The sequence below is a fragment of the Columba livia genome, chromosome 9, assembly GCF_036013475.1.
Source record: "Columba livia isolate bColLiv1 breed racing homer chromosome 9, bColLiv1.pat.W.v2, whole genome shotgun sequence".
NCBI classification, from domain to species: domain Eukaryota; kingdom Metazoa; phylum Chordata; class Aves; order Columbiformes; family Columbidae; genus Columba; species Columba livia.
Window position 1 is genome coordinate 303,988 of NC_088610.1, and position 12,916 is coordinate 316,903.

General features: G+C 57.6%; 2 protein-coding genes across 22 annotated transcripts in view; one reads left to right on the top strand and one right to left on the bottom strand.

Moving 5' to 3' along the window:
* Positions 1-2,097: 2,097 nt before the first annotated feature.
* Positions 2,098-7,131, bottom strand: PFN2 (profilin 2). Of its 2 annotated transcripts, none has more exons than XM_065073355.1 (3): positions 6,823-7,131; positions 5,466-5,658; positions 2,098-4,057 (listed from the first exon to the last, which is right to left on the bottom strand). In XM_065073355.1, exons 1-3 carry the CDS (start codon positions 6,952-6,954, stop codon positions 3,960-3,962), a joined length of 423 nt encoding a protein of 140 aa, XP_064929427.1. In that variant the 5' UTR covers positions 6,955-7,131; the 3' UTR covers positions 2,098-3,959. The 2 variants fall into 2 exon arrangements, with proteins under 2 accessions (XP_064929427.1, XP_064929428.1); XM_065073356.1 differs by having other exon boundaries at positions 2,098-3,733; positions 6,823-7,128.
* An 83-nt stretch (positions 7,132-7,214) lies between these two features.
* Positions 7,215-12,916, top strand: part of LOC135580212 (uncharacterized) — an 80,715-nt gene continuing 75,013 nt past the window's right edge. For all 20 annotated transcript variants that reach the window (XR_010474528.1, XR_010474530.1, XR_010474529.1 and 17 more), the window contains exon 1: positions 7,215-7,470. Coding sequence is in view for 11 of the 20 variants with exons in the window: in XM_065073350.1 (XP_064929422.1) it covers positions 7,248-7,470 (223 nt within the window). In the remaining 9 variants the exon portion in view is untranslated. The remainder of the gene's footprint in view (positions 7,471-12,916) is intronic.

A 12,916-nucleotide genomic window follows, 5' to 3' on the forward strand; every position in this document is an offset into this window, starting at 1 on the left:
TGAACGGTGTAGTGACACTCCTGCCACACTGCCCCAGTGCCACAGATACAGCTCACTCGTCTCCTGCCATTGCCTGTGAGGATCAGAATTAAAGGAGGAATAGAAATACTTGGGAAGGTTGAGCATCTCTTAGCACTTCTAAGCAGAACTTGTACATTACATTAAAACTTGTAGGGCCTGTCCAGACCCCGGGGGAACGAGAACCGTGGCTTTCCTGCGGGCTGTGACTGCTGCGCGGTCCCCGTGAGCCGCAGGGTTTCCTCAGCTCCGAGGCAGCTCGGCCTCTCCGGGCGGCTCTTGGTTCTCCTCATCTCTCTCTTAAAACACAAGTGTGAGTTCAGCTCTGGGGTCAGTTTATTAACCCAAGCCTTGAATGAGCACCCAGGCTGCAAAAGAAACACGAAGGGGAGGGCAGGGCAGGGAGCGCTCAGCGTCCTGGGGCGCTGACGGTGCGGGGGCGGGTGCTGTGGCCGTGGGGAGGCGCAGCTGGAGCAGACAGCTGTGCGCAGCTGCCAAAGCGCCCGCCTGCAGGGACCAACGAGGTAAAAACCCTGAGAGCTGTACAGGTCGGGCGCCGCCCTGCCACCGTGCGCCAGTCCTTGACCAAATCCTGCACGGTACAATTGTGGGGGGTGGGGTGGAACAAGGGCTGGGTGTCCCCAGGGTCACCTTCGTGTCCCCCCGCCAAAAGCTGCAGTTAGACAGCACGTACAGTTCTGAACTGGGTTTAGATGCAGAGCAGAATGTGGATTCACACACTAACACAATTTCACGGGGGAACTGAGAGCTCTGTACTGGTCACTACCAAGCATAAACTTGCTGAGGGCTGGGGGCTTGTTCTCCGTCCAAACGCCGGCACCGAGCTGGGCAACACGGTGGGACACAACCCGGCAGAGAGGACACTGCGCGGAAAGGGTTTGGGTGGGCAGGAGCCAGTGCCGAGCAATGGCTGGAGATGCAGGGGAGAACAAAGGCTTTCTAACGGCACTGGCCCTGCAGGAGCGAAGCCCAGCCTTAGCTCAAGACTAACAGCTGTGGTTTGGGCTTCTCTGCCTCCGCCGTCCCCAGGCTCCCGTCTCCCCAGAGCCCTTGGGAGCCCTCGGCAGCAGGTGCCCCAGCCCGTGGTGACACAGACCCCCTGCTCGCTGGGTACTCGCGTGGCGGGGAACCCCTCTCGTGGAGCCCCATAAACGGCGAGTGAAGTGACAAGAAACCAGCTTCTAATTCCAGAAGACGTGCCCCCCAGCCTGCCCGGCCTTCCGCTGCAGTGATCCTGCCCAGCCCCGCAGCCGCGCCGGAACCGGAGCTCTGCGTCAGAACCGGAGCTCTGCATTGGCTGCGTTGGAACTGGAGCTCTGTGCCAGAACCGGAGCTCTGCGCCGGAACCGGAGCTCTGCATTGGCTGCGTCGGAACCGGAGCTCTGCGCCGGAACCAGAGCTCTGCATTGGCTGCACCGGAACCGGAGCTCTGCGCCGGAACCAGAGCTCTGCATTGGCTGCACCGGAACCGGAGCTCTGCGCAGGAACCGGAGCTCTGCATTGGCTGCGCCGGAACCGGAGCTCCGCGCAGGAACCGGAGCTCTGCGCCGGAACCGGAGCTCTGCATTGGCTGCGCCGGAACCGGAGCTCTGCATCGGAATCAGAGCTCTGCGTTGGAACCAGAGCTCTGTGCCGGAACCGGAGCTCTGCATTGGCTGCGTCGGAACCGGAGCTCTGCGTCGGAACCGGAGCTCTGCATTGGCTGCACCGGAACCAGAGCTCTGCGCCGGAACCGGAGCTCTGCATTGGCTGCACCGGAACCAGAGCTCTGCGCCGGAACCGGAGCTCTGCATTGGCTGCACCGGAACCAGAGCTCTGCGCCGGAAGCGGAGCTCTGCATTGGCTGCGCCGGAACTGGAGCTCTGCATTGGAACCAGAGCTCTGCATTGGCTGCGCCGGAACCGGAGCTCCGCGCAGGAACCGGAGCTCTGCATTGGCTGCACCGGAACTGGAGCTCCGCGCAGGAACCCGAGCTCCGCGCAGGAACCGGAGCTCTGCGCCGGCCGCGCCGGGGGAGCGTGAGGACGCCTGCGCAGGAAAGAATCACCAGCAGTCTGATTTCGTTTGGTTGGAATAAATTTATTTCATCTGTCTGTAAACAAGGTGTTTTTAATAGTTATGGCATTTTTTGAAATGCATATTAAATCAGATGAGTTAGACTGTATCCCAGATGTAACAAAGTGCAGGGAAAGAAATGGACAAATCAGCAACAAGAATTTGTTTAAATCTGTACATTATCCACAAGGCCCAACAACAGAAGCAAATACTAGAATGTCCCTAGGTAGTGCCATTCCAAAGAAACCCTCCTAGTCGGTTAAAATCCATCTCACAATAGCAACAGTTCATTTTTTTTTTAAACAATAGTATGGCACAGAATACATATTAAAAAATCATCACAAGACAGCCAAGTCAGTCATTCCAACAACACCCTCTCCCACTATTCCTCTGACCGCGCTCTGCAGCTCTCTATGGACACGCAGCGCCGGGCGGGGGTTTGGTTACGGGCGTAACGACGGAGCAGGAGCAGGAGCAGGAGCAGGAGCAGGAGCAGGAGCAGGAGCAGGAGCAGGAGCAGGAGCAGGAGCAGGAGCAGGAGCGGCGCGCCCGCGGCTCCTGCAGCGTGGGGCCGGATGAAGAGCTTCCGCTTGAAATGCATCGTTTGGACACTCGGGTGCGAGCGCCGGCCGCGGGGAGCGCAGCGCGCGGGCAGCTCCCCACGGGACCCCGCGCCCCCAGACCCAAACCCAGGAGCGCCCACAGCCCCGGGCTGCAAATCAAAATTGGTCCTATCAGAAACTGAAACAGACACTCCAGGTGGTTGTGGCGGGACCTCGTGTCCGCAAGGGCAGCCCTGCAGTGGTCAGCTACAGAACAGGGGCTGGCAAAAAAAAAGTGCCTGCGCTATTGCAACGATGGAATGTCCGTGGGGTCGCGGGACGGTGGTGCTACGGTCACGGGAGGAAGCGCGTCTGTACCCCTTGCGGTTTTGTGATTGCACTTGTTCAGCAGGACGAGCTTCAGACATCGTGAAGGAAGAATAAGAGACTTAAGCCTACAGTGAAGTGCAATGACAAAACCAGCGCGACATTAATAGCTTTCGAGTGGCAAATTGGTTAAACAAACCAGGCACTATAAAAATGGGTGTGAGCAAACAAACGTGGATTAGAACAGAAAGAGGGACAGAAGATATGCATGCACTTCTTTCCTCCCAGCCGCGCTCCGTGAAAGGAAGACTCGTGTGTCATTGCTCAAAGTGCTGAAGAGGCATCGATCAAATTAGATTGTACAATCGGCACCTTGTTTAGTATTTGAGTTGTTTTAGTTGTCAGTATCACCCTAATCGCTAAGCCAACGCCGTGCCTACACTTGGCGTATTCCCTCCCGAGTTTCTCAAGGTATCATGCATATCTCTGTGGTGCAGTGATGGTGCCAGATACGGGACGCGGTTACGTACAGCGGTTAACACAGGAATGAACGGGGGGACTGGGACAGCAGGAAATGGGGAAACAAAACCCACAAACTACCATCTACAGTCTGGTAGCACTGAGCACAATGGGTGGCGGAGCAGAAGCTGCTCGGTGATGGGGAGAGGCTGCTCAGACGTCAGACCTCCTCAGGTATAAAGCCAGTTCATACGCTTTCTTGTTGAGTGTCCCTCCATGGACACCTTCCTTTCCCATGACTATAACCAATGCTGGAGTACACAAGGAAACAAAACAGAAATGAACGGAATTAAAGAAAAAAAAAGAAAAACAAACCCAAACACCTTTCCCCACCAACAAAGGGATACAAAGGAGACACAGGTTCATACCCCATCACCCTGCATTGCTAATAAAGTTTCCAGAATGTAAGGTTTAAAGCTCACCACCAGGAAAGTTTAATAGCAATCTTCCCCTAATACTTAACAGTCTGCCTAGCAACTAGAACCCAGAGTCTCTCAAGTATTTTGCCATTGAGTATGCCTTCTTATTCAATCCGCCTCCATGGACCCCTTCTTTGCCCATTACAAAGACCAAGACTGAAAGAGAAAAGAAAAAAGTTTTAAAAAGAGTGTGTTAGACAAGGAAATCACGTCAGTTTTAGGCAGTGCAATAAACACACTCAAGTTCAAGATTTAGTATTTGGGTATCAAGCTCGTTTAATGGGACTTTTGTAGAAACAGAGGCAGACGGGTGGAGGAGGCGCGAGTTGTCCTCGGGGCTGCTGCGCAGCGGTGTAAGCCCCAAGAGGTCACCGCGGAGGAAAACGCCACCAAGCACCTCCAGAAAGCACCGCGCACCTCTCCAGCAGCACCAGCCAGGAGATCGGCCGCACCTCGGACAAACGAGGGCACGGAGGGAGGTGCTGTCACGGACAAGGGCAGCAGGACGCGCAGGAGGGCTGCGCAGACCACAACGGGAACGTGCCCGCACTCCGATCCGCAGTGGTGTGAGAACCACAGTAACTGCCTTGGGACCAGACTTGGGCTGAGACTTTTCACGCCACAATGCAATTACAAAACAGGCTATTGGTGTAAAACAAAAGGCAGGAGATTTCGCCGCTGACCCTGTGCTCCCACGCCGGCGAAGCGAGCGCGGGCCGGACAGCAGCTCCCAGCCCGCAGCGCGCTCAGCTCACGCCCCTCACGCTGCGCCCTGCGCCTCGCTGTGACAGCTCTCGCAGCTCCGCAGACGCTCCTGGAGCGCGGGCACCCAGCTTGGCCTATACACAAATTCTGCTCTAGTTTGGTCTTACAAGAAAAGCCCATTGCTCACCAATTTGCTCCAGTGCCAGCCAAAAAAAATGTTAGGCCAGGTATTTTGAACAGTCAGTATTTTGAGGCACATTTTTTACATCCAAACCTAGTGCCTTCCTCCCAACAGGTTTCCCCAGAAGTTAAAGGAGGAGCACGAGGAGTAGCTGCACCAGCATAAAGTGAGTTTCTCAATGATACCGAACTGGATGGGCTTTCCTGCCTGAAGATAAACTTCAGAGAGCTCGATAGGAAGTGCCAGAAGAGAGCGTAAAACTTGTTAAAAAGCAAGTAGGAATAGCTCATACAAGGAATTCACCTCTTTGCAGAATAAACTTCCCACTGAGAAGCTGAGAAGGAAGAGCTACTTTCGCTACCAATCATTAACAGATCCCTGCCCTAAGCTTTAGATACCAAGTTATCACTACTCGGCAAGCCTGCCCGGAGCCGCAGTCTGCTCCCTCCTGCTGGTCGGATGCGTTTAACCGTGTCCCTGCCCAGCGCCTGGCTGCGATCACAACTGCGCTCCCCAGGCAGGTCGGTCAGCGAGCCAGAGCACGGCCACCCGCCCCCGCGCAGCGCTGCCCGAAAACGGCCGCTGAACGCAGGACGGGGGTGCTCTCCGCAGCTGAAGCCTGTGTTTAGGGTCGCATTCCTACCTCAGTGATCTGAAAGTGAAGAAAATCGTGCTTACCTCGGCCAGCTCTGCCTACAGCAACGTTGTACGTTGGCTCACCACCTTGACTCTTTGTCCTGATGTCCATTGTGCAGTCGCCATCGACATACAGGCTATCTCTGATCACAGAGCACTTCTTCGCACCAAGGGTCAGACCATTGGTGAAGAAACCCTCTCGGTCTTTTCCTACAATCATATCTATTTCTACCGGCTGTCAAAGAAAGAAGTCCGCAGTTAGCACAGCAGCGTTTGATTTATTTCTATTCAGCAAGCATTCTGACTCGCGCTGGGAGGCCGGGACGGCGCATTTCCCGTTGCTGCCCGCAGAAGCGCTCCAGGACGGCGCTTTGTCACCGGTGCGCACAGCCCGGTCCCGCCCGGCCGCCTGGCCCGGGCCTCAGCGCGGCTGCCGCCGCCGCGCCCGCCCGGCCGCCCTGCGCTGCGGGCCCGCCCGGCCCGGCCCGGCCCGGTGTGCGCGGGGGCGGCCCCGCCAGCCGCGCTGCGGGAGCGCCGGGCCCGGAGCGGCCGCGGGGGTCGGGCGGCGGCGCGGCCGGCGCGGGGGGGGGCGCGGGCCCAGCCGCGGCGGCGCGGCCGCAAAGTGCAGCGTCACGGCGGGCCCGGCTCCGCAATCACGGCCCGGCTCTGCGCGGCCGCCGCGGGCCCCGCCCGCCCGCGCTGCCCCGGCACCGGGACCGGGACCGGGACCTGGCCCACGCCGCCGCGGGCCCCGCCGCGCCCGGGGCGGGGCACGGCGCCGGCCGCCGGGCCGGCCGGGCCAGGCCGCGCTGCAGAGCGCCGCACGGCCCTTATGTAACGGCGGCGCGGTCCCGCAGCGCCGGGCGGGCGGCGGGCGCGGGGCTGGCGGGCCGGGGCGGCGGCGGGGGCGAAGGACGGGCGGGGCGGGGGAGGGGAGGCAGCGATCAATGGCAGTGCGCCATCTTGGCGGTGAAAAACATGGAGCCGGCGGCGCGGTGGGCATTCACGAACGCCTCCTACGCCGCGCACGTAAGCCTCGCCGCAGCGCCGGGCCCAGGCGCGGGCGGCCCTACGCCAGCCCCGCCGCGCGGCCTCGCCCGCCGCCCCGCGGCCCCCGCGCGGCCGCCCCGCCAGCCCCGCAGGCGGGCCCCGCCGCATCGGGCCGCAGCCCCCGCCCCCGCCGGCGGGAAGGGCCCCTCTCCCGCGGCGCCGCCGGCAGACACAGACAAAAAGGCGGCCGGGCCCCTCTCTCTCGCCCGCCGCCTTCCCCCCGCACACCCCAAGGTGCCCCCGTCCCCCGCCCCGCGCTAACGGCCGCGCTCGCGCTCCCGCCGGGCCGGCGCCGCAGGCGCGCTCGCCCTTCCCCGCTCCCGCCCGCCTGCCCGGCCGCCGCCCTCACCGTGATGCTCTGGAAGATGCCGCCGGCCGTGGCTGCCCAGACGTACTTGGCGTCGCAGTAGCCCACAATGGCGGCCTCCTGGCAGCAGCCATCGCACATCAGGTTGTCCACGTAGCTCTGCCAGCCGGCCATCTTCGCGCGGGCGGCGGTGGGGGCGAGCGGGGCGGGCGGCGAGGCGCGGGCCGGGCGGCGGGCGGCGGGGCTGGGCGAGGCGGTCCCGTCCCTCTCCTCTCTCTTCTCCCTCCTCGACGGCGGAGCGGAGCCGAGCGCTGCAGCGAGCGGCGCGGCCCAGCCCAGCCCTCCGCGCTGCCGGCGCCGAGGGGCGGAGGGGAGGAGGGGCGCGGCCCGGCACCGCCCCCCGCGCCGCCCGGCTCCGCGCGGCCGAGGCGGGAACGGCGGCGGGTTTCGCCGCGCGGAGCGGCGCGATGCGATGCGGCGGGAGCCGGGCGGCGGGGTCCCGGTCCCGGTCCGGGTCCGCTCGGCCCTCGGCGGAGAGGTGCGGCGGGCCCGCCGGGACGGGAGAGCGCGCGCTGCGCTGCCTCAGACCGCGCGGGGCAGCGGCGGAGCCCGCGGTTCGAGCCCCGGCGCTGCCGCCCGCCCGCGATGCCGCCGCCTGCGCTGCCCGGAGCGCCGAGAGGGGCCGGCCGGGTGAGTACCGGCTGCCGGGCCGCCGTTCCGCCTCGGTCCCTTGGCTTGCGGCAGCTGGAACGTTGCTCTGAGGACCAAGAAATTGCGCTGCTCTCGCTTCTGGAAGCGTGGTCGGTGCTTGGGGCAAGCCCTGGTGCTTTTCAGCATCGGCCAGACCGGTTCGCAGCTGTGTTTGCCGGAGCAGCGCAGAGCCCCCTCTGACCCTTCTCCTCAGCTCTCCCGGCGTGCCGGGCCTGCCCCGCTCCCGGTGGGCTCGGCTCCCGGTGGGCTCGGCTCCGCCAGCTCTGTCTCTTGGGAGGCAACGTTCACCCAGCTGGTTGCATTTGTGTTTTATTTCTATATGTTCTGTGCCTTCTTTCGTGTGACTCGGAAGCTGTGAGGATCTCGGGAAGCCCGTTGGTGCTGCTGGTAGTTGACCACACTGCTGTCCCGCCAGCTGAGCCCGTGTCCAGCATAGTAACAGCACTTCTGTACCAAATCGCTGATCTTGTATTCAGTTGGTGGGCTCCCCGTCTTGCACACTAGCATCTACTATATTTTATTTCTGTGTGGTTTTGTAAGTGGCCATTTCACATTTTATTCCAGTTTATTCTGGTTATTTCTGTGTTCTTTTGTACAAGGTCCAGGTCTGATACCAGTATTTTGCTGCAGTGATGCTGTCCCTGGGCAACATTCACCCGCACCTTCAAGGTCATGGTTTAGGACAACGCCTTGGTCTTGCTTAAATTTTGAGTTGGAGTGGTGGGGTCACCTCCTTTTTGAGCAGGATGATTTTTCTCTGCTCGGTGTCTGCTGGGATTCTCTGGGAAATGGAGATAAGTGGGATGTGAAGTGGCGGTCTGTGTACTTAACTTTGAAGCTTTAATTCATGGAGTTTGAGCTTGTACATGAATATGCCAAGGCATAGTACACAGCAATTGAATCTGCCTTCTCCTGAGGTTATATCCCCAGGAAGAACATTCACCAGGTATCTCTAATGAGTATCCCTACAGAATACTTCAGGGTGTTCTTAGCCCGTTTGAAACCTCGTTCAGTAGTCACAGGGCTGACTTGTTTAGATCTAACAGAGATGGCTGAGATTACTAGATCCTTACAAAAGAGCTTGTTTGCATCTTTTAGCTTAATTCCGTAAGTATTTTCTCCGTTTTATTTTAACAGTGCTATTCCCACTCTGAATTTGGGCAGCACCAGAACTTTGCTTTATCCTTTTCTGGCCATCCTTGTATACCAAAAATGTCCTTGTATCATTTTGTCTACCAAAGAGTTACAGGCTTAAAGTTTGCTTTTGGCTTTTTAAGTAGCTAAGCTTTTTGTGAGATTTGGCTTGCCTTCATTATCATCTCCCTGCAGATTCCTTCTGTGGGAAGGAGGAAGAGTTATCCTCTGTTTGAAGTGGAGGGCCGCTTCTCTTCATCAATGGTTTTCTGTAGGAGGCCGCAGTTTCACACTGTTATTTGTGCAGAATGGAATGCGTCCATCGGAAATGCACGGGAGGCTCATGGGTCTGTTGTTTTTAGAGTTCAACCAACATGCACTTGGGTTTTGTGTAGTTGTGTTTTGGGTTTTTTGTTTGTTTTTGCAAGCTGCAATAAGGATTCCAAGTTGTTTGACTTTAGTAAGTGGATTTAATGAAGACAGAGGCAGGCACCATATCCCGTCACCCTGAACCCAGGGACATTCCGGAGCTGCCTCTTTGCTGGCGTCGTTATCCTTGGTTAACGACAGGTGGGATGCACATGTGCAGCAGGCTGCTTGGAGATGTCTCACGCGAGAACCTGGGGTTTCCAGGACTTCAGAGGTCCCTCACCTTGGGTGCACCGTTCCACCCGTCTGTCCGTCCTCTGCTGAGGACCAAGCGTGCGTTCGCGGGCCCCGACCGCAGCCCGTTGGACAGGAGGCAGGGCCGCGGCGCCTGGGGAGCCACAGGCGCTGCTGCTTTACCGGCCGCGGTGGCTGCAGAGCCGCATCCGTTCACGTGTTCGGCGCTTCGCCGCGGCGACCGGCCAAAGGTTTCACCTGCACGTCAAAGAACGCAGAGTGGGTCTAGTATAGTACCACTGCTCCGTGGGGAGTATCGCCTGTGTAATAGCTACGTACACCAGGGGATCAGGAGCGTGAGCGCTGTGTTGGTGAGCAGATCGTGTTAGCAATATGGGGAATACACTTGTCTGCTTTTAACGATGTAGATCGAAATAACTGCATGGAAGTCCAGGATCTCCTGAGCATAAATGGATGGGTGAGAATAGAGGATTTGGCACCTGCTTGGTAGCTCGGCTTTTAGTCTTGTTATTTGTGAAGTGCCTCTCATAATGTATTTAGAAAGTGAAGCTAAATCGGGTTACTGTTATTTAATGTTATGAAACTACCAGGTACCGTGTGTAATTTGCAGATTCAGCAGTCACCAGTGCTGTTTCTAAAAATCATAATCCTCTAATTCTGTTTTCACTATCAGGTGCCTCATGGGTTGTGTTCTGTGTTACACAATCATTATAGCGCTACCTGTCTAGACACTATTGTTTAACAAAACGAGGATGTACTCTGTATGTCAAAAATTGTAAGAGAGAGGCGTTCCAGCGTTATTTTTTCTTATAAGTCTTAACTGGAATTTGAGACATTTGTTAAATGAAGGATTTATATATAAACAAAGATATTGTTGAAATTGATAGGTGTAATGTGGCGGTTTAACATCAGGACCCGGGCTGATGTGTGAAATGGTGCTGTCTGAACATAAGCTATACACGTACAATAAGTAGTTGCTAAATCGTGATTTCTTGAGGTTTGGTCTCTTTCTACACCCTGCCCGGCAGTTTCTGTGTCTGGAAGGCGCGTGCACACTGCAGCCGCGCTTTGGGGTTTATACGCCTTGTAACAACCATTAGTCCTTTTGCTTCAGTTCAGGACTTTGTCTAAAATTTATGTTGGATCCCATCTAAGAAAAATAATCATTTGAAAGAATTTCAAGTCTCTACTGTGCTGAGCCAGAGCGTACTATTTATAGCTTTGTGAGAAACTTCACTGCTTTTATATTGGTTACATAAAAGTTGAAGTTGGCCAAAGACTTGAAGGAGGGTGTATATTTTGTTAGTAAAATAACTTGCAGTTTTCTGTCGGGCTTTGTAACTACCAGAGCTGCTGCTGTGGTCAGAAGGGTTGGACAGCCAGTAAGGTTTCTTGCCATGTCGCAGGTTCTTCTGGTTTTCACCGAGCTGGCCCGTTTGGGATGGCCCTAAGGAGCGTTTGTGTGCGGACGGGAACGGCGCGTGGCCACGCGCAGAACGCAGCTCGACGGCTCTGTGCAAACGAGCCCCTCGGAGCCGGAGCTCCTCACCACAGCGGCTCTCGGGAGTGCAGCGGGGGCATTGATTTAGGGGAGTCAGGGGCTAGCAGAGCCCCTCCTGCTGATGGAGAGCCCGGAGGTGAGGAGCCGCCGGTCGTAACGGCGCTGAGCGCGGGGAACGGGCCTGCAGGGCCCTTCGGCAGCTGCGCCGGGGCCTGGCTGGAACACGGGGAGCCACTGCCGGCCGGGAGGAGTGTCAGCTGCAGACGGATTGTAAAAATAACACCATAATGGGAGGAAAACCTGAAGCTACCTTGAAATTGTGGTGGTTCAAAATGCCACAATCGTTAGATCAGACCCCAACTCAGAGCTTTACCTGTGCGGGAAAGGGTCCCGTACAGCGCTGCACAGCGGTGGTTGTGCTGCTGAGAGCCCTGCGAACCGCTCCCGACACCGTCCCCAGAGCTCTGGAGAAAAGGGGCTCCTCTGGTGTGTCTCGCATGGTTGGAAAGGTGGTTCAACTCCGTGTGCGGATGAGAGATTCGTCTCCATAGAAGACCTTTGTCTGGTGAGGTTTTACCCGCATACATCGCTTAGCAAAACCTTTGTCTTTCTAAGGATCGATAAGTAGTTAAGAAGGATTTCCCTTCCTTATCCTTTATTTAACCATCACGGTGAAATGTAACAAATGTAAAATGTAACTTTTAAAATCAGATGCTGGCCGTGTTGCTGTGTCAGATGATGAGAGGATCAGATTCCTTCCATTTAAGTGGCTTCTAGAAATGCTTTAGATCTGAGGAAGGACAGTTCTTCGTGGATTTGATCTGTAGGCTGGCCAGAGCACTAAAAGAGGTGGCCAGAGGCATGGAACTTTGCTTGGCTTTTGGATTTTTTTAAATTTACTGTTTTGTGTCAGTTTTTGGTAGCTGAAGCGCTGCTCGGTTTGGGCACGCGGGGCATCGTGTCTGCCGCAGCCGTGTGCTTTTCTCCCGCATACAAACAGCCAGGCGAACTGCAGCCCCGCGCTCTGTGCTTCTCGGAGCCGCGGGCAGGGCCGCGTCCTCCCGCCCCGGTGTCCCGGCCCGGAGCCGCGTCCCGCCGGGGACAGGCCTCTCCGGACGCCGCGGCGGGAAACAGCGCTTGGTCTGATTCCAGGTGGTTGTAGGGCAGCTTGTCTGGAGGGTGTGACAACAAACAAATAAATGAATGTCCCAGGTAGTTTTCAAACTACAGTTAAAAGATTGTTAAACTTAATGCACTCTTCAGGTGTTCTCAGCATTCATCAGTGAGACCTTCTTTTGCCTCAGTGCAACTCCGATTAAATATCGCTCCAGCAAGTTCCTTTGCGGAATGGAACCAGCGATCTTTCTTACACGCTGCCTCAAGGATGGCAGCTGGTGTCATGTTTTCTGCTGAAAGAAGAGAGAATGTAGCTGGGGCATACATCTAAACAGGGGGTTCAAGTGCTGAAATCCAGTTTCAGTCCTGAGACCGTCCTGGGCCCTGCTGTGTTCCTGCTGCTCCAGGCCGGACCCGCGGGGCAGCGCGGGGCGCCCGGGCGGAGCTGTGGCCGGTGCGGGAGCCCGGGGCTGTGGGGCCGAGGCGGGGTGTGTGGGTGTGCCGGAGTGTGCCAGGCTGTGCCAGGGTGTGCCGGAGTGTGCCAGGGTGTACAGGTGTGCCGGACTGTGCCAGGGTGTACAGGTGTACAGGTGTGCCATGTGCCAGGCTGTGCCAGGGTGTGCGGGTGTGCCATGTGCAGGTGTGCTGGGGTGTGCAGATGTGCCGTGTGCGGGTGTACCAGGCGGTGCCGTGTGCGGGTGTGCCGTGTGCGGGTGTGCCGTGTGCGGGTGTGCCGTGTGCCACGCGTGGGTTCGCTGTCCCCGCTGTCCCCGTGCCTGCACAGCCCGGCTCGGCTCCTCTCGCTCCTGCAGGCCGGTTTTCCCAGCGCTCGGTCCCCGTCCTGCTGGTGCCGCGTTCTCTGTTTGGTCCAAGACACAGCAGCTTTCAGGCTGAGCCCTCACACACGGTAATTCCGACACGCTGCTCGTCGTCTGCGTGGCAGCTCTGAGATGCTAGGCTTGTGCTGCTTGGTAGTTTTGCTATTTTTGGGCTGCAAATCTTTCAGTAACTTCCGAGACCCTGGCACTAGATGGAGCTTTAATTTACTTG